This window comes from Coenobita brevimanus, chromosome 5 (assembly GCF_032717465.1).
Source record: "Coenobita brevimanus isolate Jiangsu-jjx chromosome 5, ASM3271746v2, whole genome shotgun sequence".
Lineage (NCBI taxonomy): Eukaryota > Metazoa > Arthropoda > Malacostraca > Decapoda > Coenobitidae > Coenobita > Coenobita brevimanus.
The window spans coordinates 43,970,387-43,993,486 of NC_136958.1; the positions used below are offsets into that span (position 1 = coordinate 43,970,387).

General features: G+C 43.8%; 1 protein-coding gene across 1 annotated transcript in view; it reads left to right on the plus strand.

The window, feature by feature from the left end:
• The window catches only part of LOC145399044 (putative neural-cadherin 2), a 317,668-nt gene that overhangs the window by 246,393 nt on the left and 48,175 nt on the right, over positions 1-23,100 (plus strand). Inside the window, exons 11-19 of the mRNA XM_080271782.1 lie at positions 13,780-13,968; positions 14,547-14,760; positions 16,287-16,489; positions 18,497-18,669; positions 20,527-20,689; positions 20,968-21,090; positions 21,145-21,285; positions 21,492-21,772; positions 21,890-22,391. Of these exons, the coding sequence (XP_080127908.1) occupies positions 13,780-13,968; positions 14,547-14,760; positions 16,287-16,489; positions 18,497-18,669; positions 20,527-20,689; positions 20,968-21,090; positions 21,145-21,285; positions 21,492-21,772; positions 21,890-22,391 (1,989 nt within the window). The remainder of the gene's footprint in view (positions 1-13,779; positions 13,969-14,546; positions 14,761-16,286; positions 16,490-18,496; positions 18,670-20,526; positions 20,690-20,967; positions 21,091-21,144; positions 21,286-21,491; positions 21,773-21,889; positions 22,392-23,100) is intronic.

Here is a 23,100-nt window from a genome sequence, read left to right on the forward strand (position 1 = left end):
ATCACAGCTCTGTATCCATGACTACATGCCACACGGCACTCACAAAACATCTGTTAGGTGGTGGGTATAGAACTCTGAATCTCTTGCCGGCCCAAATGCTCCGTGTGTGTGTGTGTGTGTGTGTGTGTGTGTGTGTGTGTGTGTGTTTTGCATCTTTTGTTTAGCACTTTTATTATTTTACAGCTTAATAATCATTTCAGAATTTTTTATGTTTTAAGGGGATGGGTCCATTATGATGTGGCAGGGGTAAACCAGCTCTGCTGTCGGGACCTGCTGCGGATGTCGCTGATCGCATTGCTCAGCTGACCCTCGTGCGATGTGGTGCGGTGAAGATCTGTCCCTTCTCGCCATGGGACTAAGATGAATGTGTGTGGATGAGTAAATTGGGAGTGTGTCGTCCTGTCTCGGCTACCTCCTGTTTCTTTGGGGGAAGGAGCCTGGGAATAGATAGATAGATAGACAGATGGAGAGATAGATAGCGTATGATCTTTTTTATGGAAGCTACCTGTCATTTTCCCACCAGGGATCTGTTGCCGCCTTGACAGATTTCCCCCTTGGACCTATTTCCCCCATGGACCTATTTCCCCCATGGACCTATTTCCCCCATGGACTTATTTTTCCCCATGGACTTATTACCCATTTGGACCTATTTTCCCCGTGGACCTATTATCCCCGTGGACCTTTTTTCCTCAGTGACCTATTTTACCCATGAACCTATTTTCCCCCTTGTATTTATTTTCTTCCTTGGACCTACTTTCCCCCATCGAGTCTTCCCCCATGGACATATTTACTTCTTGGACCTTTTTCATCTTTTCCATGGACTTACTTTTCCCATAATCTCTTTTCCACCATGGACCTCTTTGTCTTTAATTGGTCTGCGTGGAATGGGATAACACGAATCCTTTGAGCTGTACATATCTCAAAATACCTCCGAAATGCTGTGGATTGTTTTTATAGGTGTAAATAGCATACTTTAGCTCGAATACAACTAAATGTGTAGGAAACATCCCCATTTTGGTGCCTAACACGCTCGTGTACGATAATCAATTCATTTTAGAATTATAACTAATATGGAAAGAATATAAGTAAAAGTACTGAAAAAAAGAGGAATAGAAAGAACAAAATCATGATATTTACAACCGAAGTTCGCGACTGCTACGAAGGTTAGTGGAACTCTGAGTAGCTTTGCACTGAAATGGCGAAGTTCTTTTAGTCTGTGTGCATAAAGCTGGGTTTTTCAAGCGTTTTCATGCCCGAGCCCCTACGTTACGCCAGTGGAACCTGGATCATCTCTACATAGTAAGCGCTGCCGTGCCTAATGGTATATACTAGGGCTGTCTAATTCAGGAATGTTGTGATGGTATTGGCGCCGGTGTTTTGTGAGATGTCGGTGGGCCTTATGGATCGGTCAAGTCTGCTTAGCAAAATCTGACTCATCAAACTATTCCCTGCCCCAGACTGGGATGAAACCTCCTCAAAGCAAAGTTGCAGTGTCCACAGCCAGATCCGGCAGTTTATCCCAGTCGCCTCACTTCTGTCCCTTTGTACGAGTAGATCACTGACATCGTTATCTGCCATGACAAGTTCGTTTATTTGATACCTGCACACCTTTCACCTCCTGAATGCTCACACCAGTGTTTCAGATTTCTTTCACACTTTTTGTACCTCCTTGACTTGCCCCTTCCTCTCACTCCTGTTACATCCAGACTGTGTATATTCTTTGTCTTGTCATCCTTTCTCTTCACTGGCCGCACCACTTCAACAAACGCTAGTCACCCCTTTCCCTCATATTTCGTCTACAGTACGTCCACACCTTCTCTAACCGAGTCATTTTTCTCTGTCTAGCCATCTTATTCTACTCATGTACTGTAGACCTGAGCACTTCATTTCCAGTACTTCCTCCCTTTTCTGGTCACGAGCATTTGGCGTCTACCTTTCACATCCACACATCACTGTTGGTACCACTGTAGTTTCGTACATACCTATCTTTTGCCTTCATACATACGCATCTTATGCCTTCAGACATACCCATCTTCTGCCTTCATGCATGCCCATCTTCTGCCTTCATACTTACCCATCATCTGCTTTCATACATGCCCATCTTCTGCCTTCATACATACCTATTATCTTCCTTCATACATATCCATCTTCTGCCTTCACGCACATTCATCTACCTTCGTACATACCCATCATCGCCCAACCAGACACTGATCTTTCCTTCGCCACGATTCTCAATGCCCCTAATATTCTCGCCCCTTCTGTCTTATGGCCCACTCAAGCTCCCTGAGTTCCATTTGTTGTTATAATCTCCCCATAAGTGGCTAAACTAATTCACCTTTACCAGATCTTCCCAGTTTTTTACTTACTTTCATATTTTTGTACACTGTTCCTCTACTCCATCTCAGCATTTTCAGAAATATATTCGTCCCCAATTTCCTCCTCCCACAAACTCTTCCAAACTCTGGTAACAAGTGCCGAATTTTATCTCGAGTCCGCGACCAGTAGTGTATCATCAGCAAACAGATACGAGAGAGAGAGAGAGAGAGAGAGAGAGAGAGAGAGAGAGGGAGAGAGAGAGAGAGAAGGGGGGGGATGGAGAAATGTGCTGGGGAACTGGAATTTAAGTCTGTAAAAGAGATCTTCGTAGTTTCGTCTTGACTAAGACTGTTAATTGCCTGGGAATTTTTCAAACTTTTTTTTTTTTTAATATGATATTTGAAAGATGTGGAACAAGCATCTCGACACCTGAGTTGGATTGTGTACTTACATGGTATGGGCATGTAGAGAGAATGGATGTAATTAGAATAATGAAAAGCTTATAACTAAGCGAGTTTGATGGTGTGAGGAGGCGTGGAATGCCAAGAGGAAAGTGAATGGATATGATAAATAAGTAGATGAGAAAGAGAGGCACAGGAGCTAACAAGGTAAGGGAAGTGATGAGTGATCGAGCTGGCAAGATGAATTTTGAACGGGGTGAATGTCCAGGGTATGGCATCCCGTTTTAATTATGTATTCGACGGACTGACTCTGTCCGATAGGTAAATGTGAAGCAACGTGAAGAATATGCATGCCTGTCAGATGGAGCCTGGATTTTGGGGTCTTGATTTGTGTGTGTGTGTGTGTGTGTGTGTGTGTGTGTGTGTGTGTGTGTGTGTGTGTGTGTGTGTGTGTGTGTGTCCAACTCTGGCCATAGGCTTCACAGCCTGTTCCCATGGCCACGTAGTCCTCCTACATACCATACACCTCCATATGTCACAACTTCGGCGCTAACACTTACCGTTCGTATTGAATACATGCTAGGGCTGTCTCGTACAGGACTAATGTACTGGTATTAGCGGGGGTATTTTTACCAGTCGGCTGGTCTTCTGGTAGATCATTAAAGTCTGTTTTATGAAATTCAAATCCTTAAACTGTTCACTGCCCCAGCTAGGATTCGAACCTGAATCCATTAGGACTGCAGGCCACCTCTCTCCCACCGCCTCCTGGTGAGTGAATGCGTGTGTGGCTCATTTCATTAGGCATGCAGTTGATTAGTTCTCTGTCTGTCACATTCTTTCCCCCTCCTGGCTTTCTGTGCCCTAAATACCCCACTTGCTGATGGGAAAAGAAGCAGAAGCAGGATAATGATGATGTGATGATGATGATGATGATTGTATAGAGGGGGGGGGAAGAGAACATGGAGGGTGGGAGAAGATATAGAGGGAATTCTCTGGGTAGGAATTGAAAGTTACACAAGACTTAGTTGTATTAGTTTCGGCCAAGTCGATAAGAGGAAATTGCTTAGACGTTGTTGGTAATTGCCTTGTGTGAGTTTAGGGAAGTGTAGGGTAGTGGTGGAGCTCAGAAGTGGTTAGTTGCATTAATTCTCTCTCTCTCTCTCTCTCTCTCTCTCTCTCTCTCTCTCTCTCATTGTAGCGCTCAAAAGTATGCCGCTCTTTTTCGCCGCCTGTCGCCATAAAATTTCGGAAAAAGGTGCAGTGTCGGGTTGTGCTTCATTTTTCTTAGTGATTTTTGGAATTTTCGGCGGAATATTTCGAGCTTTTTCCATTTCGCGCGATGCTGGTGCATTTTATACTCATGGTTTTGATTTGGTAGAATTGGGCGCGTTTGGGATATATTTTGGTATGTTTGGTTACCTTTGGGAGTTATCTTGGTATGCTGAGGTTTGATTTGGCAATTTTGGGTGCATAATATAGAATGGGTTTTGCATTCTGCCGGGACTGCTGATACTGGTCTAGATTGCGAGCTCTTTGCAGAATCGTTTAATCTCATGCAGTTGGTAAATCAACGAACCACAGTACTAGATAATCCTGACCATAACGCCTATCTCTTGGACGTATTCCTGACAAATAATCTAGATCAATACAGGATAGAAGTATTGTCACCACTTGGATCCTCCTACCACAATCACATCAAAGCCTCATTAGTCGGCTCCCCCAGACCTCCCCATTCTAAACCTGTCAGAGTGACCGGATGGCACTTTGATAGGGCAGACTGGGATGGATTTAGAAATTATCTCGCTGACATTCCATGGCATTCTCTCTTCTCTAGTGATATCAGTTCTGCTTAGTCCCACATTAATGACTTAATACAAGCTGGTATGGAATTCTTCATACCAAGTCAACAGGTCACTAAAAGGTCGGACTCCCCAAAATGGTTTGATAGCAACTGTGCAAGAGCAACGACCCAAAAGTCATTAGCATATAACGCATACTTAAAATAAAAAGCATCTGAATCACTCAGTCAGTTTAAAATTGCTAGAAACCATGCAAAAGAAGTAATAAATCTCCCGAAATCAAACTTTCTTCACAACCAAGCATCCAGACTACTAAAAAGTCCTAATTACAATAGAATATTGTGGTCATCTCTCAGTTCTTTCAATAATAAATTTAACAAGTCATCACTTATTCCCTCACTAAAATTTTCAGACGGTATCATTACAAATGCCCCGCTAGGCAAAGCGAATACCCTTGCCATTACATTACCAGAAATTCAGCGTTAGAGGAAGTCAGCCAGAACATCCCGGCACTAGAACTTTACTCTCCCGAAATTGCTCCACTGAAAATACAGACCAGATACGTAAAATCCATGCTAGACAATTTACCAGCTAATAAAGCACCAGGCCCAGATGGAATCCCTCCAGTTGTTTTGAAAAAATGTTTCCCAGAACTTGCTTCCGTTCTAGCTAAATTATTCAAACTGTGCATTCGTACTTTTTCATTCCGTAATTCTTGGAAAGAAACCAATATCCACCCGATTCCGAAGAAAGGAAGTTCCTCTGACCCCTCTGATCACAGACCAATAGCTATCACGTCGTCTTTTGGTAAAATATTTGAAATTGTAGTGAATGAGCACATAGTTAAAGATCTTGAATCAAAAACAACTTAATGATAGACTGCGTTAATTTCGCCACGAAAGATCCACAATTGATATACTCAGTCTCCTGACTCTTACCATTCATCAATAAATTGACCAACATGGAGAAACTCATGCAGTAGCCCTTGATATTTCTAAAGCTTTTGACAGAGTGTGGCACAGTGTCCTGCTATCCAAACTTCCATGCTATGGACTAACGTCATTTGTTCCTCTGATTTGCTCATATCTCAGCGACAGAAAGAGAAAAGTAGATGATGTATAGGCCTATTCCAATTTTCGCTCAGTTAATGCCGGCATGCCACAAGGATCAGTTCTGGCTCCAACCCTGTTCCTAGATTATATTAATGATCTCTTATCTGTCACTCATAATCCTATCCATTCATATGCAGATGACTCAACGCTTCACAGTTCATCCACACTCAGACAACCCATTTACAAAGTCAGACATCTCTAACTCCCAGCCCAGTACAGCCATCTCCATAAATCAGGACTTATCTAGGTTCACTGAATGGGGACAATAACCTTGTCTCATTTAATGCTAGTAAAACCAAATATATACAGTTGACAGACTCCTGTATTACCTTCAATGCTACTAATATTCCCATCTCCAAAAGTATTGAAATTCTCTGTGTTTCACTTAACAGTGTCCTCAGCTGGACCTCTCATGTTACATCACTTGCAAAAACCACCTCAACGAAACTTGGATTATTGTACAGAGTTCGTAGCTACTTCGCTGACGAGCAGTTGGCTGTAGTTTAGTCACGTGTGCACTCAGCTGGAATATTGTTCACCCTTTTGAAGTGGATGTGAATATGTTGCATTAAAATAACTAGACAAAATTCAGAACAAAGCTTTTAGAATTATTAATAACCCAGCTATTACAAATTATTCCCCTCAAATACCTCCTTTTATGATTCACACCAGACACATACAAGCCGTATTACAGAATCTATCAGCAGACAAAGCCACTGGACCAGATGAAATTCGTTCAATAGTACTTAAAGATTGCTCCTCAGTGTTGGCTCCTGTATTAGCAAAATTTTTCCACTTATGCATCCGTACCTCAATTTTTCCAGACCCTTGGAAAGAAGCAAATATCCATCCTGTCCCTAAAAAGGGGGCAACTTCTGATCCATCAAACTATAGACCAATTGCAATAACTTCCCTTCTCGGTAAAGTTTTTGAGACACTAATTAACAAACACATAGTCAAGCATCTAGAAATCAATAAATTGATTAATGATCAGCAGTATGGATTTAGACAGGAACGTTCAACTGTAGATACTCTTTGCTTTCTTACCCATCCGATTAACAAAACAATAGACCAACATGGTGAAACACACACAGTAGCACTTGATATTTCAAAAGCATTTGACAGAGTGTGGCACCGGGCCTTATTGTCTAAGATGTCACACTATGGCCTTGCGTCATTGGTTCCTCTAATTTCTTCTTACCTTCATAGTAGAAAAATACGGGTCATGGTAGATGGAATTTATTCTCAATTTCATTCCATAAATGCTGGCGTACCTCATGGATCAGTTTTGGCGCCAACCCTCTTTCTCATTCATATAAATGACCTCCAGTCTGTCACGCACAACCCAATACACTCTTATGCTGGTGACTCGACCCTTCATAGTTCTTTCACTTTTAGTACCTCCCTTACACAATTTAATGTTATAAATTCCCAAATAAACACAGCAATTTCTCTGAACCAGGACCTTTCTAAAATTAGTCAATGGGGACAAAAAAATCTGGTCTCGTTTAATGCTCAAAAAACTAAATACATTAATTTCTCCAAAGAAAGAATCCCTCAGACTCTCACATAATTTTAAATGATATCAGTATGCCAATATCCACTACAATTAATATCCTAGGTGTTACTCTAAACCCCAACCTAAGCTGGACAGCTTATGTTGAATCCCTTGCTAAAAATGCTTCTAAAAAACTGGGACTTATGTACAGAGTTCGTGAGTTCTTCACTGACGAGCAGATGGCCACAATATACAAGTCATGTGCGTTCTCAGATCGAATACTGTTCACCACTGTGGGGTGGATGTGGAGCGGTTGCATTGAGGCAGTTGGACAAAATTCAAAATAAAGCCATTAGATTAATCAATAATCCTGTCATAATGCAGGACCTTCCTCCGTTATCAGTACGTAGAGATGTTGCTTCTTTAGCATTATTTTATCGATATTTTTACCGTAAGTGCTCTAACGAACTGGCTTCAATTGAGCCTTCCCTTCACATTTTCTCCCGAAATACTCGGGCAGCTGGGAGAGCCCATGAACTCACACTCTTTCCCCCACAATGCAGAACCTCTGCTGATCAAAATTCATTTATCCCCAGAACTACTACTCTCTGGAATTCACTTCCTGTGAGTTGCTTCCCACATTCATTTAATCCTCTCGATTTTAAATCCAGTTGTTATAAGTATTTTATGAATGGAGGATGCCTTTAGGCACATGGACTTATTTTTTTCCCTTTGTTTTTCCTTCCTCCATTCATTATCTATTTAAAAAGATAAAAATAAATAAAAATAATAAACTACCTCCCCTACAGGTAAGAAGAAATGTTGCCTCCCTTGCATTATTTAAAGGTACTTTTAAGGCAAATGCTCAGACGAAGTTGCATCCATTGTTCCACCTCTCCATGCCTTCCTGCACACTACACGGGCATCTAGTAGCGCTCATGACTGGATTGTCACGCTGCCGTATTGCAGAGTTCCCGCCTATCAAAAATCTTGTATTCCCCGAACTGCATCTCCATGGAACTCGCTTCCTCAAGGCGCGATTCCACCGGGGCAACACAGGCAACATGTAGCATGCGACTTGCCTGGCTTTCAACATGTATGTTGAATGCGGCATTCAACCATGAGACATGTTGACTGCGATAAAGTCAACATTGATGTTTCATGCAGCATGCCACATGCCAATGTTTATGTTGAATGCCACAAAACCATTTCCACCGATTAAACAAAAACTGAGCCAGTTGTCAACACGGTGTAACAGACAGACAGACAGATATGTAGATAGACAGAGCTTAACAAAAAACCATACAAGTAGATACCGTGTAAAACACACACACACACACACACACACACACACACACACACACACACACACACACACACACACACACACACACACACACACACACACACACACACACACACACACACACACACTGCCGAATAACTTATAAAAAGGTTTGAATGTATAGAAAGACGAGTGTTGAGTGCCCTCCGTCAAGAAGAAGGCACGAATGCAAAAATTTTCTGAAGTACCGCGTCTGAGCTTAACAAGAGACAGGATAGAGAGAATAATGTAACAGGTGAAAGGTATGTTAGTGCTGGCACAGTATTAGGAGAGAGAGAGAGAGAGAGAGAGAGAGAGAGAGAGAGTGAGGAGGGAGGACGGAGAGAAGAGAAGTAGGGAAGAGAGAGAAGAAGCGACAAAAGTCGAGAGAGAGAGAGAGAGAGAGTGTGTGTGTGTGTGTGTGTGTGTGTGTGTGTGTGTGTGTGTGTGTGTGTGTGTGTTCTTGGCTAATCCCCGCAATGCATCTAGTTAAGCCTGGTTATTCTTGTATTGTTCGAAGCGTATATCCCATAGAACAACAAGTTTTCTATATTTTTCTATAATTTCTTCGGTTTTTTCTAGCGACCAATTCATCTTGTTGCTTTCAGCATGGAATCCTTCCCGCGACTGGTGGGAAGGCTGGCAACACCAGGCAGCAGGCTACATCTTGTCGCATGCGTTACGTTCTACGGGCAACTTGTTGCCACCTGTTGCATGCCACACAGTCTCATGCTACATGTTGCCTTGTGTTGAACTGGTTGGAACACACTTGGCCTATGCCACAATGTAGCATGCCACATGTTGCCGAAATGTTGCCTCGGTGGAATCGCGCCTTCAGAGTTGTTTCCGACCAACTTTCAACCTACAGCTGTTAAAGTCCAACTGTTCAGATTTGCTGTGAATGGAGGACACCAAGTATTCTGGTGTATGAATTATTTCCTTTTTAATTGTTTTTCCTTCCTTTGTTCTGTTATTTTTTTAATAATGGGTTTGATTTTGTGGATTTGGTTACATTTGCATTTATTTTGTAGATCTGGGTTTGATTTGTGTATTTGGGTTTCATTTGGTAGGTTTGAATACATTTGGGTATGATCTGGTAGGTTTGGGTACTTTTGGGTTTCGTTTGATAGGTTTGGGTAAATTGGGGTTCGATTTGGTAGATTTGGGTACATTTGGGTTTGGTTTGAGAGATTTGAGTACATTTGGGTTTGATTTGGTAGGTTTGGGTAAATTTGGGTTTGATTTAACAAGTTTGGGTTCATTTGGGTTTGAGTTGGAGGATTTGGGTTCATTTGGGTTTGATTTGGTAGGTTTGGGTATATTTGGGTCTGGTATGGTAGGTTTAGGTACACTTGGGTTTGATTTGGTAGGTTTGGGTTCATTTGGGTTAAAGTTGGAGGATTTTGGTTCATTTGGGTTTGATTTGGTAGGTTTGGGTATGTTTGGGTTTGGCTAGGTACGTTTGGGTACTTTTGATTTGGTAGGTTTGGGTATATTTGGGTTTAATTTGGTAGGTTTGGGTACTTTTGATTTCGTAGGTTTGAGTATATTTGGGTTTGATTTGGTAGGTTTGGGTATATTCGGGTTTGGTAGGTTTAATACTTTTGATTTGGTAGGCTTTGGTATATCTGGGTTTGATTTGGTAGGTTTGGGTATATCTGGGTTTGATTTGCAGGTCCTGGGCTCAATTGGGTTTGATTTGGTAGATTTCAGTACATTTGGGTATGAGGTCGTAGGTTTGGGCATATTTGGGTTCAGTTTGGAAGGTCTGGGTATATTTGGGTTTGATCTGGTTCGCTTGGGAACATTTATGCATTGATTTGGTAGTTTCAATTGTGTTTATCTTAGCTTCGTATGTTTAGGTATATTTAGGTATACTTAGGTAGGTTTGTGTATATTTGGGTTCGATTTAGTTGGTTGGGCTTTGAGTTGGTAGGCTTGACTTCATTTAGGTTGGGTTTCGTAGATTTGGGTGTATTTGGGTTCGATTTGGTTTGGTTGGGTATATTTTTAGTTGCCTTGAGAAGTTTAGGTATATTTGAATTATATTTGCTTAATTCAGTATATTTGGGCTTTATAATTTTTTTTTTTTACGTGTCCGACTCTGGGCAAAGGCTTCAGGGCCTATTTCTCGGGGGCAGTGACCTATCTCAAGGCCCAGTATTCCTCCTACACCTCCACATGTCACCACTTCGGCGCTAACACCCATCATCCATATTGAATACATGCTAGGGCTGACTCATACAGGATTGGTGTACTGGTATTAGCGGGAGTATTGGGTACATTTAGGTTTGATTTGGTGGTCTGGCTGCCTTTGGGTTCGATTTGGTGGTTTGGGTACCTTTGGGTTTGGTTTGGTAGATATGAGTACATTGGGTTTAATCTGGTAGGTTTGTTTTCGATTTTGTAGACTTGGGTATATCTGGATTAAATTGGGTGGGTTTGGACATATTTGGAATTGATTTGGTGGATTTTTGTACATCCGGGTTTTATTTTATGGGTCTGTTTGGACTTGATTCGGTGGGTTTGGGTTTAATTTAGTGGGTTAAAGAAGTTTTTGTTTTAGTTGGTATATCTGAGTATATTTAGGTTAGTTTGTGAAGACTGTGGTTTGTAATTGTTATATTCATGTTTCTTAATCTGTAAAACAAGGTTAGGTGACTCGTTTACTGTAAAAAAAAAAAATGCCCTTAGGTCATCACTTTCATCTTAACCCATCATCATTCAGTAACATTCATCATCACTCCTCGTCACCACCCTTCAAAATCCATCATCGTTGTCTGTTACCACCACAACACTTCTATCATCCATTTCTTTACTCATCACCAAACACCATTATCATCATCTTTCACTATCATCCATCATCACCCATTATCACCACTCATTATCGCCTGTCATCATCATCATCATCATCATCATCATCATCATCATCATCATCATCATCATCATCCTTGGAGAACTCAATTAAACAGGTAGTAGATGTGGACGCTTATACCACGCATAGTTCCAGAACTTTTAATTCGGAGACTATTAAGGCTATGACGGTTCTATGCACGAAGTTGGAAAGCCTATGAAAAAAGTAATAGCTGTTTCTTAAGTGACATTTTTCAAACCCCGCCATCATACTGCTAAAAGAAAGAAAAAACGCAAAATTGAGCGCCAAGTAGCACGATAACCTTTTTTTTTTTCTTTTTTTTCCAGAGTGTGTTAAAGCTACAACACGTTTTCGTATATCGTTGCAAAGCCTACGGAAAAGCGCTTAGGTCCTCAAGTAACATTTCCAAAAATTCGCGACCATATTCCAGAAAAAAGCCAAAAAGCGTCAAATTGACCCTCAGAGCGGGGTTATCTCGGATTTTTTTTTTTTTTTTTTATGTATCCGACTCTGGACAGACTTCAGGACCTATTTCTCGAGGGCAGTGGCCTATCCCAAGGGCCAATAGTCCTCCTACACCTCCACATGTCACCATTTCGGCACTAACACCCCCCGTCCATATTGAGTACGTGCTTTGGCTGTCTGATACAGGACTAGTGTACTGGTATTAACGAGGGTATTTTTTACGACTTGTCGGCAGGTCTTCTGGTTGATCAGTAAAGTCTGCTTTTATGAAATTCAAATCCTTAAACTGTTCCCTGCCCCAGTCGGGATAGGATCCCGGGTCCATTAGGTCTACAGGCCGCCTCTCTACCGATTCAGCCACCGCCTTACCCTAAATTATTAAAGTTACAGCTATCTGTGCAGAACACTGGCAGGCTTAAGGAAAAGTAACTGATGTTTCTTTAGTGTCTTTTCCCCAAGTGCGCCACCGTATTGCTGAAATGCGCTAAAAAAAAAAAGGGGGGGGTTTTCTTTAAATATATTAAAACTATAGCGGTTCTACCCAAATCGTTGAAAAGTTTACAGAACATATTATGTTACATAAGGCATTAGCTTCGAGAGTTCCTGTGTGAAGGATTTTGCTGGAATAGTGCTAGGCGTACCGCTCCGCCTGTCGGCTCATAGTCGCGAAGCTCATAGGTCCCTACCCCGGGTTTCCCTTCTTTATTAAATTTTGAAAATGCCCGATTCCGTCCTATATTGAGGACCCTGGGTGCAAATGGGCTAAAGAAATTGATAGGTTTGTTGGTGTTTAATCCATTAGCTCCAAGAGTTCCTGTTTCCCTTCTTTATTAAATTCTGAATATGCCCAATTCCGCCCAATATTGAGGACCCTGGGCGCAAATGGGTTAAGTGGTTTTTCTTAGTATTCACCAACATACTGCTAAAAATAACCAAAAATCAACTAACTGAACGCGAAAAATTGAGTAAAGTGTGCGACCTGCCGTGCTTAGGTTCGAGGCTCCAGTGTCTGTGAGCATTTATTATGCACATCTGTGAAATAAGAACTAGATCATTTCCGAATGTACTCTAATATCAGGCAAGTGGGATGGCACACTTCGTCTTTAAGCTAAATAACATCTGTAAACGTGCTCACTTGAACGCTATCCACACTGTCAAGTGTGGAGGCTTGTAACTTAATTACCCTCCAACATTACCCTTTATCATCCATCATCATTATCCATCGTCATTCTTCATCATCATCTCCCATCTTCTGTCATCATCACTATCACGCCTCATCTGACCATATACGACACTATAGACACATAAAACATTATAACGCTGCAACTCACCGTGTATCACTTGATGCCACCGGCCAATTTTTCCACAAACTGAGACAACAGCACAACATTTCAACTATTGGCTTTGCGTGCGGCCCGCCCCAGCAAAGTCGGTTGGCGGTTTCTTGGTGATCTGCTCTTAAATTCGTAGCGTGAAATTATCTAACAGCAATTATTTATCTTACACTCCCCACGCACCACCCCTTCCTCTGCCGCCTACATGATCTAGCAACCATCCTGCCACCCGCACTACTCTCACTTGCATCCTCAGCCACCACCCTGCCACCTATCCCATCCCTTTATGTTGTCTGCAGGGCCCGGGGCCAAGGACATCGCCAAGTATAGCATCTCGCCCCGTTCAATGACCCCTACACTACCCCCTCCCACCAGCACCCGACAACCACCCAATCCTGTACAGCAGCACCTACATTATAATCGGTTTGCTTCTACCCAACAAAAGTAGGCCACTGTCGCAACTTGAATGCTAAGTCGTGATTGCATGAAATTCAGTGAGTCTTGTTTATGAGCTTGGAATAATTCTCTTCTGTTTCTAGTTAAACCAGCCCTCCAGTCTCTGCACTTGGCCAACAACTGGGCTGAAATGTGTTGGGGATCTTTGTCAGGTTAAACACACTGTACCCTCAAACCACCCCCCTTACCGCATCCCCAGGGCGGCAAGGACCCCATCACTTACCGGATCGCGCCGGTGAGTGACCCAGGGGGCGTGTTTGGCGTGGACAGGTCGGGCGAGGTGCGTGTGAGGGGTACGCTGGACAGGGAGCGGCAACCCACACACACAGTCCTTGTCTGGGCCATAGACTCCGGGGACCCGCCCAGGACCGCCACTGCAACGCTGTCTGTGAGTTGTTTATTGATATTTCTATTGTTTATTCTCTCTCTCTCTCTCTCTCTCTCTCTCTCTCTCTCTTTCACACACACACACACACACACACACACACACACACACACACACACACACACACACACACACACACACACACACACACACACACACACACACACACATATCTCTGCGATGTTTCACCTCTATGTTCTCTCGTCTGTTATTTATTTCTTCTTACTATCGACCACTGCATAAATAACGTACAGGGGATTTTTGAACATGCTATATGCAAAAATAAACCAGTAAGGGAGAGTTGCTAAGGAGCCTGTAAACTAAAGAAGAGGTGCCAAGGGGCCACTAAACAAGTGAAGGTGCTAAGGAACCTCTAAACTAGTAAAGAAGTACTTAGGAACCTCTAAACTAACAAAGAAGAAATGTTACGGAGCCTCTAAATTGATGTCCAATCTGATGAAGAAGAGGTGCTTAGCTGTTAAAAAAGGGCGGTAAGGGGACTCAAAACTAGTTAAGAAGCAGTGCTAGGGAGCCTCTTGAATTGACAAGAATAAAGTCTTGCGTGTCTCTCTCCCCGGCAGGTGAACGTGACGGACGTGAACGACAATCCCCCGTTCCTGTTGGAGCCGCAGGAGGTTGTGGTGGAGGAGAACAGTGCCCCTCGTGTGGTGGCGCGGGTGAGGCTGAGCGACCCTGACGACTGGCGCCAGGGACACGGCCCGCCCTTCACCGTGGCACTTGACCCCCAGGCGTCCCCACACGTCACCGCCAGTGTCCACGTTACCCACGACCAGAGTGAGTATAGTGAATCTTCTTAATAAGTATAGGGTGCATGTACAGTTGCGATCAAACGTACTGATCCACTTCATAACAATAAATAGAGAGAGAATGAGCAAAGACTTAGAAAGCTAGTGATAGGATCTTCGGAGGCCAAAATATTCTTCACAGTATTTTGCTAAGAGTTTCAAATCCGAAGGACTACAAAGTGGAGCGATATTGTTGATCGCAACTGTACAGTGAGTCTACATTCTGGGGAAGACTGGCTTCCGAGAAATGGCCCGGCCCTCATCGTGGCACTTGACCCTCCTGTGTGTCAGTGTTGACGTTACACGTGACCAGAATGAGTCTTCCTCCACGAACTTTGACCTGTACAAGTGCTATAGTGTTCAGGTTAAGGAGGGTACCTCAGTTTGTATGTAAGTTTAAAACACTGCTTCAGTAATATAGAGGGGTTAAGTACTGTACATCCTTCATTACTTCGTTCCCAAACCGAATACAGTCACCTGGGGGTAACAAGAATACAACAGAAATCGATATTATTACGGACTGCACCTAATTACAGGAGACTGAAGTTGTTGTTGCTCAGCCATGGTCTGCCCAGCCCTGCAAACCCGTCAATCGCAGGTAAGAAACTGCCTGTGGGACCAGTTCTACAAGAGGAGCACGTGTCATCTGTGATTCCACCCAGCCTAAATCTAAGCTGTTAGCTGAGGAGGGCTGGTTGATGTCCTGGTCTAGGCCAAGCCAGGTGAACTCGATCATTTAATGATGTCGTTGATGGGTGAATGTCGGGAGGGGGGCCTGTAGTGAGCTATAGTGTTCTGATCGAGTTGTATTTCCCTGAGCGTGAAGTGAGTATGTGCTGTGGATGTATCTTCATAGCTGGTGTAGGAATGTAGGGAGATGTGATGTTGTCGAAGAGGGTCTGGTAATGTTTGTTTGGTGCCTGTATCGTGTTTAGTTGTGTTGTGTGGCTTTGTCGTGTAATGACAGGGGTGGTGTGAGTTGGCATAGGCTGCAACATAGAATTGTGTACCTTTGACAACAAGATAATCTCTGATAGGGAGGACTATAACATAAAAGTTTAAGTGAACTGAGGGAGTGGTTTTGTTGCAGCCAGTGATGATGCGTAGAATGTTGTCCTTCACTGTGTGTAAAGGTCATGTTGTATGTGTTAGATAGGAAGAGGGCCCGTGCCGGGAGATTAAAGACATCACTGATCTGCTATACTGTATGTAGCGCAGGAAGTGTGTCATTTTTTAAGTTATTAAAATATAAATACCCACCACTTAGTTTAGCAGTTCTGAGTAATTTGTTTTCTAAGAACAATCGTTGGAAATGCGTTTTTTAAATTTACATACTAAATAAGAATGAGAAACGGAATATTCTGCACCCCCTGTCTCAGTATGTTAAAACTCGGTTAGCTTATGCTGACTTTAAAAAGACCGAGCCCAACCCAACTAAACCCAACCTATATATGCCTGACCTAACCCAGCCAGACCCAACCTGACCTCTCCTAACCTAATCCTGAACTCGTGCAGGCGGTGACGGAGGGCGTGGCGTGGGCGTGGTGTCGACAAAGAGGGCGTTGGACCGAGAGGAGGCACGACGTGTGTTGGTGCCCCTACTGGTGGGTGACGCAGGGGCCCTCACCGCCACCGTCACACTAACACTACACGTCACAGATCTCAACGACAACCCTATGACGCCAGCTGCAAGGACCGTCACAGTGCTGACTCTGAAGGTTTAGTGTCATATCCTCTCTCTCTCTCTCTCTCTCTCTCTCTCTCTCTCTCTCACATCCTGACATTTTTTACTCTTAAGAATGGGATAATATGTAGAATCTTTAATGATAAATAAATATTTATGTATATGTCTGTCTATCTGTTTATCTATCTATCTACCTGTCTGTCTATAATTATCTATCTGTCTATCCATCCATCTATCTCTGTCTATCTATAACTATCTATCTGTGTGTATGTATGTATGTATATATACTCGTTTGTGTATTTTTTTTTTTTATGTAACCGACTCTGGGCATAGGCTTCACAGCCTGCTTTCAAGGCCCAGTAGTCCTCCTACATACCGTACACCTCTACACGTCACCACTTCGGCGTTAACACCCACCGTCCATACTGAATACGTGCTAGGGCTGTCTCATACAGGACTGGTGTATTGGTATTAGCGGGGATATTTTCACGACATGTCGGCGGGTCTTCTGGTAGATCAGTAAAGTCTGATTTTTATGAAATTCAAATCCTTAAAGTGTTCTCTGCCCCAGCGGGATTTGAACCCTGGCCCGTTAGGACTACAGGACAACTCTCTACCGATTGAGCCACCGCCTCCCCCAATATCTGTTTATCTGTCAGTATTTATGTATGTAGCGAGAGAGAGAGAGAGAGAGAGAGAGAGTTTTATATATATATATATATATAGATAGATAGATAGATAGATAGATAGATAGATATATATATATATATATATATATATATATATATATATATATATAGATAGATAGATAGATAGATAGATAGATAGATATATACAGTATATAGAGCGTCTGTGGTACAGTGGTAGAATGTGCTTTTCGTACACGGGTGAACCAGGGTTCGCGCACCGCCAGGGTAATAAACTTTGGGAGTGTTCACCCGGCCACGTACTGCATTGGCTGACACTAGGGGAGCTGTGGCTTAACCAGTGTCGCTTACTATAAAGTATGCTTGCACCCAGCCGGCTTGCGCGGGCCGATTACACTTGGTCCATAGACTACACACACATATCCAAAGCCACTCCAACACTACAGTTACACTTACAAGCACTTCTCACCCTACATACAATCTCTACCAGACAGCCTAAGCCACTTGGTAGAGATACATTGGCTGTAATATACCGACATCGGTCGAGATAGGCCGGTCCCGCAGTGGATACTCAAACGGCTGATGACGATGATGATACGAGTATATATATATATATATATATATATATATATACTGTATAGAGAGAGAGAGAGTTATATAAATAGTTTTATATATATATATATATATATATATATATATATATATATATATATATATATATATATATATATATATACCTAGATGGATAGACATATAAATAGATTTAATTTTCTCCACCACCAGCCGGGACGCAAGAGTGAAACTGTGCCACTGGGTCGGCTGTGTGTTCAAGACCGCGTCGCATCACAGACACGCATGTATAACCATGAGCTAAAGTTCGCCGACATTTCTCTGCTGGCTGACAGCAATACGAGGACACAACACAAGAGTATCTGAAGGAAGGATGCACTCTGTCATTTTGGGGGAATGAGAAATATGGAAGGCAGGATAGTGGTTGGTAGAGGACTGTCGGCGAACTTTGCTCCTGGCTGTACGCTAATTCCAAAAACTAAGAGAGAGACGATGATATCTTAAATGATCAGTGTAGTTGGTGATGTCCCAAGGAGATTTATCGGATACCATCTAAATAATTATATGGTAACGATACTGATTAGGAAGTGTCACAAGCTGGCGATGCCGTATATCCTCATGAAAGCAGATTTACCAGTGTAAGATGGAATCACCAGGCACTTCACAAATGCCATCGCCTCTGGTTTCAGACTGTTACGCGAAGTTTGCACCCATTCTTTTTGAAGCAAGTGTACACAAAGGCGAATTAATAGTATTACCCGGAAACAAAAAACACACACACACACTTTGTTGTATTCATGCAGCAAGTTCTTCGCCTCCAACAGCCAGGCCGGGAGGACGAAACTGTACCACTGGGTCGGGTGTATGTGCAGGACCCGGACGATATGGACGATGCAGCCAAGACCTACGCCTGGAGACGCGCACGCCCACACCCCGGCTTCTACCTGGACACGGCTACCGGACACCTTAGCATGAACTCACACACGGCTGACGGCAGGTGAGTCCAGGTGCGCTAACCACTCCACTATCCCAGCCACTTCCCCACCTCTCCTCACGCTTTCACTCTTCCTATGACTGTCTCTATTCCTTGCTTCCTCTCTTGATTTGGTCTCTTTTCCTCTTCTCTTCCATTACTTTTCTCTTCTTTTTTTTTCCCTCCTCTCCTTTCCCTCTCACTCTTTTTTCCTCTCCTGCTTCCTTCCGGATACCCACACATGGACCCACACACCGCTGACGGCAGGTGAGTCTAGGTGTACCAATCACTCCCCCTCGCAACTCACATTTTGTTTGTCTTTCATTTTCTTTTTAAGCCTTCTACCTTTCTCATATCACCTCAGTTTCACACTACAACATCGCTATATTTCCCAGTCTATCTGTCTTTCTGTCTGTCCTTCTACTTGTCTATTTAACTGTCATTATTCTGTCTTCTTTCCGCGCCTGTCTTGTCTTTGTTTTCATTTTTCTTTGCTTCATCCCGCCTCTTCATCGCGGTTTCTTCATATAACGGTAGGTGAGCCCAGGTACGCTTCTACTTTCATCTTAAGTTCTTTTACATTCTGTCTGTCCGTGATTCTTTCTTGTATCTCGTTTACTCTAATTTTTATATCTCTGTTTCCTATCTTATCTTTTTCTCCCTTCTTCCACATTGCCTCTTCTCATCTCGTTCTCACTCCCTTCAATCTTCTCACTCTCGTCGCCACTCCTTACCTCTCCTCTCTCCTCACTTTCCTCACGTCTCCTCTCTCCTCACTTTCCTCACTTCTCTCCTCTCCTCACTTTCCTCACATCTCCTCTCCTCTCTCCTTACTTCTCTCCTCTCTCCTCACTTTCCACACTTCTCTCCTCTCCTCTCCTCTCCACTCCACTCGTCTCCACTCCACTCCAATCCACTCCTCTCTCCTCTCCTCTCTACTCCCCTCCTCCTCTCTACTCTCCTCCTGACCAAGGTTTTTCTCTCTTCTCACTCTTTCCCTCCTCTCTCTCATTTCACATCTCTTTCTCCCCTCTCCTCTCCTCTTTTGCTTTTTCTTGGACATGGCCATAGTACATGACAGACGACTGAGGGCAGGTTAGACCAGATACACTAATACACTGTAACTGCACCACCCTCACCCCACCCCCTGGCACGATCTCTTATGTGTGTGTGTGTGTGTGTGTGTGTGTGTGTGTTTCTTCCTCTTTCTTTTTCCTTTGTTTAAGATTTACCTCTCTCTCTCTCTCTCTCTCTCTCTCTCTCTCTCTCTCTCTCACACACACACACACACACACACACACACACACACACACACACACACACACACACACACACTATTTCACTGTCTAGTCATACCTTATCCCATAGAGTGACACCTTCATGTGGTGGCGCCGACATAAGCTGGCAGCTCCAATGCCCGGTTATACAAACTCTCTTCATCTCAGTCTCTGTGCCTCGAAGAAGCAATGGTGGACTGCGGGAGGAGGGTAACTTTAGCATACAGTCACCAGCTTTTCATGCAGGTGAAGATGGAGTTTCAGCTGTTGCTACTACTTATTCTATCTCCTAAGTAGGAATTGTGGTTTGATGATGATGATGATCGTTTCAGTACGAGCGTAGCTGAACGGCTTGACTATCTAACTACGATGGAGCCATTTCTGTTTTATTCATGCTATTCCTAGACAATGTTATTTTGCTTAGGAGAAGCTCTCTCATGGTGAAGGGGAAAGAACCATTTGTTTTTTTTGTATTTTTGCTTCTCCCATCGATTTTATGTGGGTGAAAGGGATGCATCTTATAGTTAAAAGGTTATTCCACTCTTGTAGTATGTCTGTCTACAGTGAACCTAGTTTGTAAATATATCACATTCTCTTTTGCCAGGTACGAGTTGGGATTTTTGGTGGATGATCACAGCCAGAGCCAGACCGGAGTTGCCGCCAATGTGACCGTGGAGGTGAAGTCGCTAAGGGCAAGTGACGTCACACAGGCAACGTTGCTGACCCTTGACGTCAGCCCGTACGAGGCCATCACACAGAAGGAACAGGTTGGTGATGTTACCCTCAACACTTCTCGTCCCTGACGGCAGGTTAATGAGGTCACCCTCAACACTTGTTACCCTGAAATAGGTTAGTGAAGTCACTCAAGCAACACTTCTCACTTTTGACATCATTTAATACACTGGAGGGCTGCGTAGGTACTATAGGCGTCTTCGTCCATAGTTGAGACAACTCTAGTAGCCTGCTTTAATCCGGGTAATTACTTTGACACTGGTTAAAGTGGATAGTATGCCAAGAATTTATTGTCTTAATACCGTGTCTTCAGGACGGCGGCTCGCTGCTTCATCGACTGGTAGCTGCAGCACAGGCGTGGGTGGAGGGTGGTAGTCAGGCATTGCTGGCATGGCTGGATGAGGCAGATCAAGATAGGGTACCGGCGGTCAGCGAGGTCCGACAGGTTTGGGAAGATCAAGACGAGACTACCGACAGTGGGACGAGCAAGGTGGACGTGGGTGTACAGACGAACATGGAAGAGCCGTGGTGGTGGGAGGACACGGGACAGACGCAGATGAGGACCCGCGTGTGGATGGTGGCACCTGGTGTACATAACCTTAACCATCTTCTCTTGTACCACAGACTACAGGTGTGTCTTGGTCACCTCTGTCTTACTTACCCATCTAAGAACTTAAAAAAAACAACAACAACTTGCAGTACACGGTAGCAGTATGTATAGTTTATGTATTATTTTTCCTATCTTTTCTCCCAGCCCAGTTCTGGAGTAGAGAGGTTTTGAAATATGATAATTGGTTAATATATCTTAAGATGACAACAACATTGCAAACGTTACAGTTAGCAGAAGCGGTGGGTGTGAGTGTGCATGACGTGGGTGTGTCCAGGTGCCACGAGGGGCACCAGGCGCCACTGACCTGCGAGGACGGGTGTTGGGCGCAGGTGGAGTTGGGTGAAGGCTTCGTGGTGGTGGATGCTCGGACCACCGCTGTAGTGGGACCAAGGTTGGTTGTGCAACGCGGCTGTGGCTGTGAAATGCCTTCCCCCATCCACCACAACACTTGCGCCCCAGATACTTGCCTAAATGGCGGCCGCTGTGTCCCGGATGACTCAGGAATCACGTGAGTGTCCTTGTTACTCAATGCACAAGTTTGATTTAATTTCAGTTCTCAGTTCTTCCAGCGCTTCATCCACTGGTGTGTATGATATTTAATCTAAAGCTGTATCTGGTCCGGCAGGTGTATATGTCCCTACGGCACGTGGGGCTCCCGATGTAAGGTTGTCAGCCGGTATTTCGAGGGCGTCGGGGGAAGTGAAGGAGACCCAGGCGGTGGATGGACGTGGCTGCCTGCCCTGCCTGCATGCGCTGAAGTCCATCTCAGTTTGGAGGTCCTCACATTGGCCCGGGATTCTCTAGTTCTGTATTCTGGACCTCACCATCCACCCCCACACCCGCCTGAAGACAGTGCAGACACAATATCTAAAAGCGAGACAGAGGCATCAGGTGGCGACAGTGAAGGGTCTGGTGTTGTTAGTAAAGATGAAGAGAAGCCAAACATGAGCAGTGTGAAGGCTGGGAGGGTGGAAGGCGCCAGTGAGGTGGTGATGCTGGAGCTGCGTGGGGGGCGACCACACCTCTTGCTGGACCTCGGGGGCGGCGCCGTCACTCTCACCCTGAATGCATCTTACTCCCTGGCAGACAACACCTGGCACAGAATAGATCTCATCTGGAAAGATGAGGTAGGTCCCAGCATCACATGCACAGTCATTCATTTGATATTAGCGTGTTAATTGTGTGTGCCTGCAGGTCGTGTTTTACGTGGCTCTGCAGAATTATTCTGCACATGGCATTTCAGTATCTTCTTGTATCATTGGTGCAAACTCTGTCGATGTTAAAAAGATATAAGCAGCAGGCAGGGGTTTAGGCCTTTGGCTTATTATATTACTAAGAAAAGCATACTAGGAAGTATACTATGCCACCTTGAATCCGGGAAAAATGTTACATTATTCAGAAAAATGTTAAATGAATCTTTCGGTTGTATAGGAAAAACATAATTTTTTAATCTGCCATTTAGTTCAGTTTTTAACCCCTAGGCCTACCATTGAGGATGGACACAAGATTGAGAGCACTGAAAACGAGTTACATGAGAGAAGCAAATGCAGTTACAGGGAGAGAGAGACAGACAGATGAAGAAGTAATGGAATGTTGTGATGTTGATGTGGAGGTGACAAAGTGTTAAGGAAAAATATTTTGAGATGGTTTGGCCATGTGGAGAGGATGGAGAATGAGATACTGACTAGAAGCGTGTATGTGGATGAGATGGAGGGGAAAAAGGAGGAGAGGGAGTCCAAGGATGAGAAGGATGGATGGATTGGAGAGATGTATGAGAGAGGGGGATGTGAGTTGGAGGGAGAGCAGCCAAATGGCAGAGGACAGAGCGACGTGAAG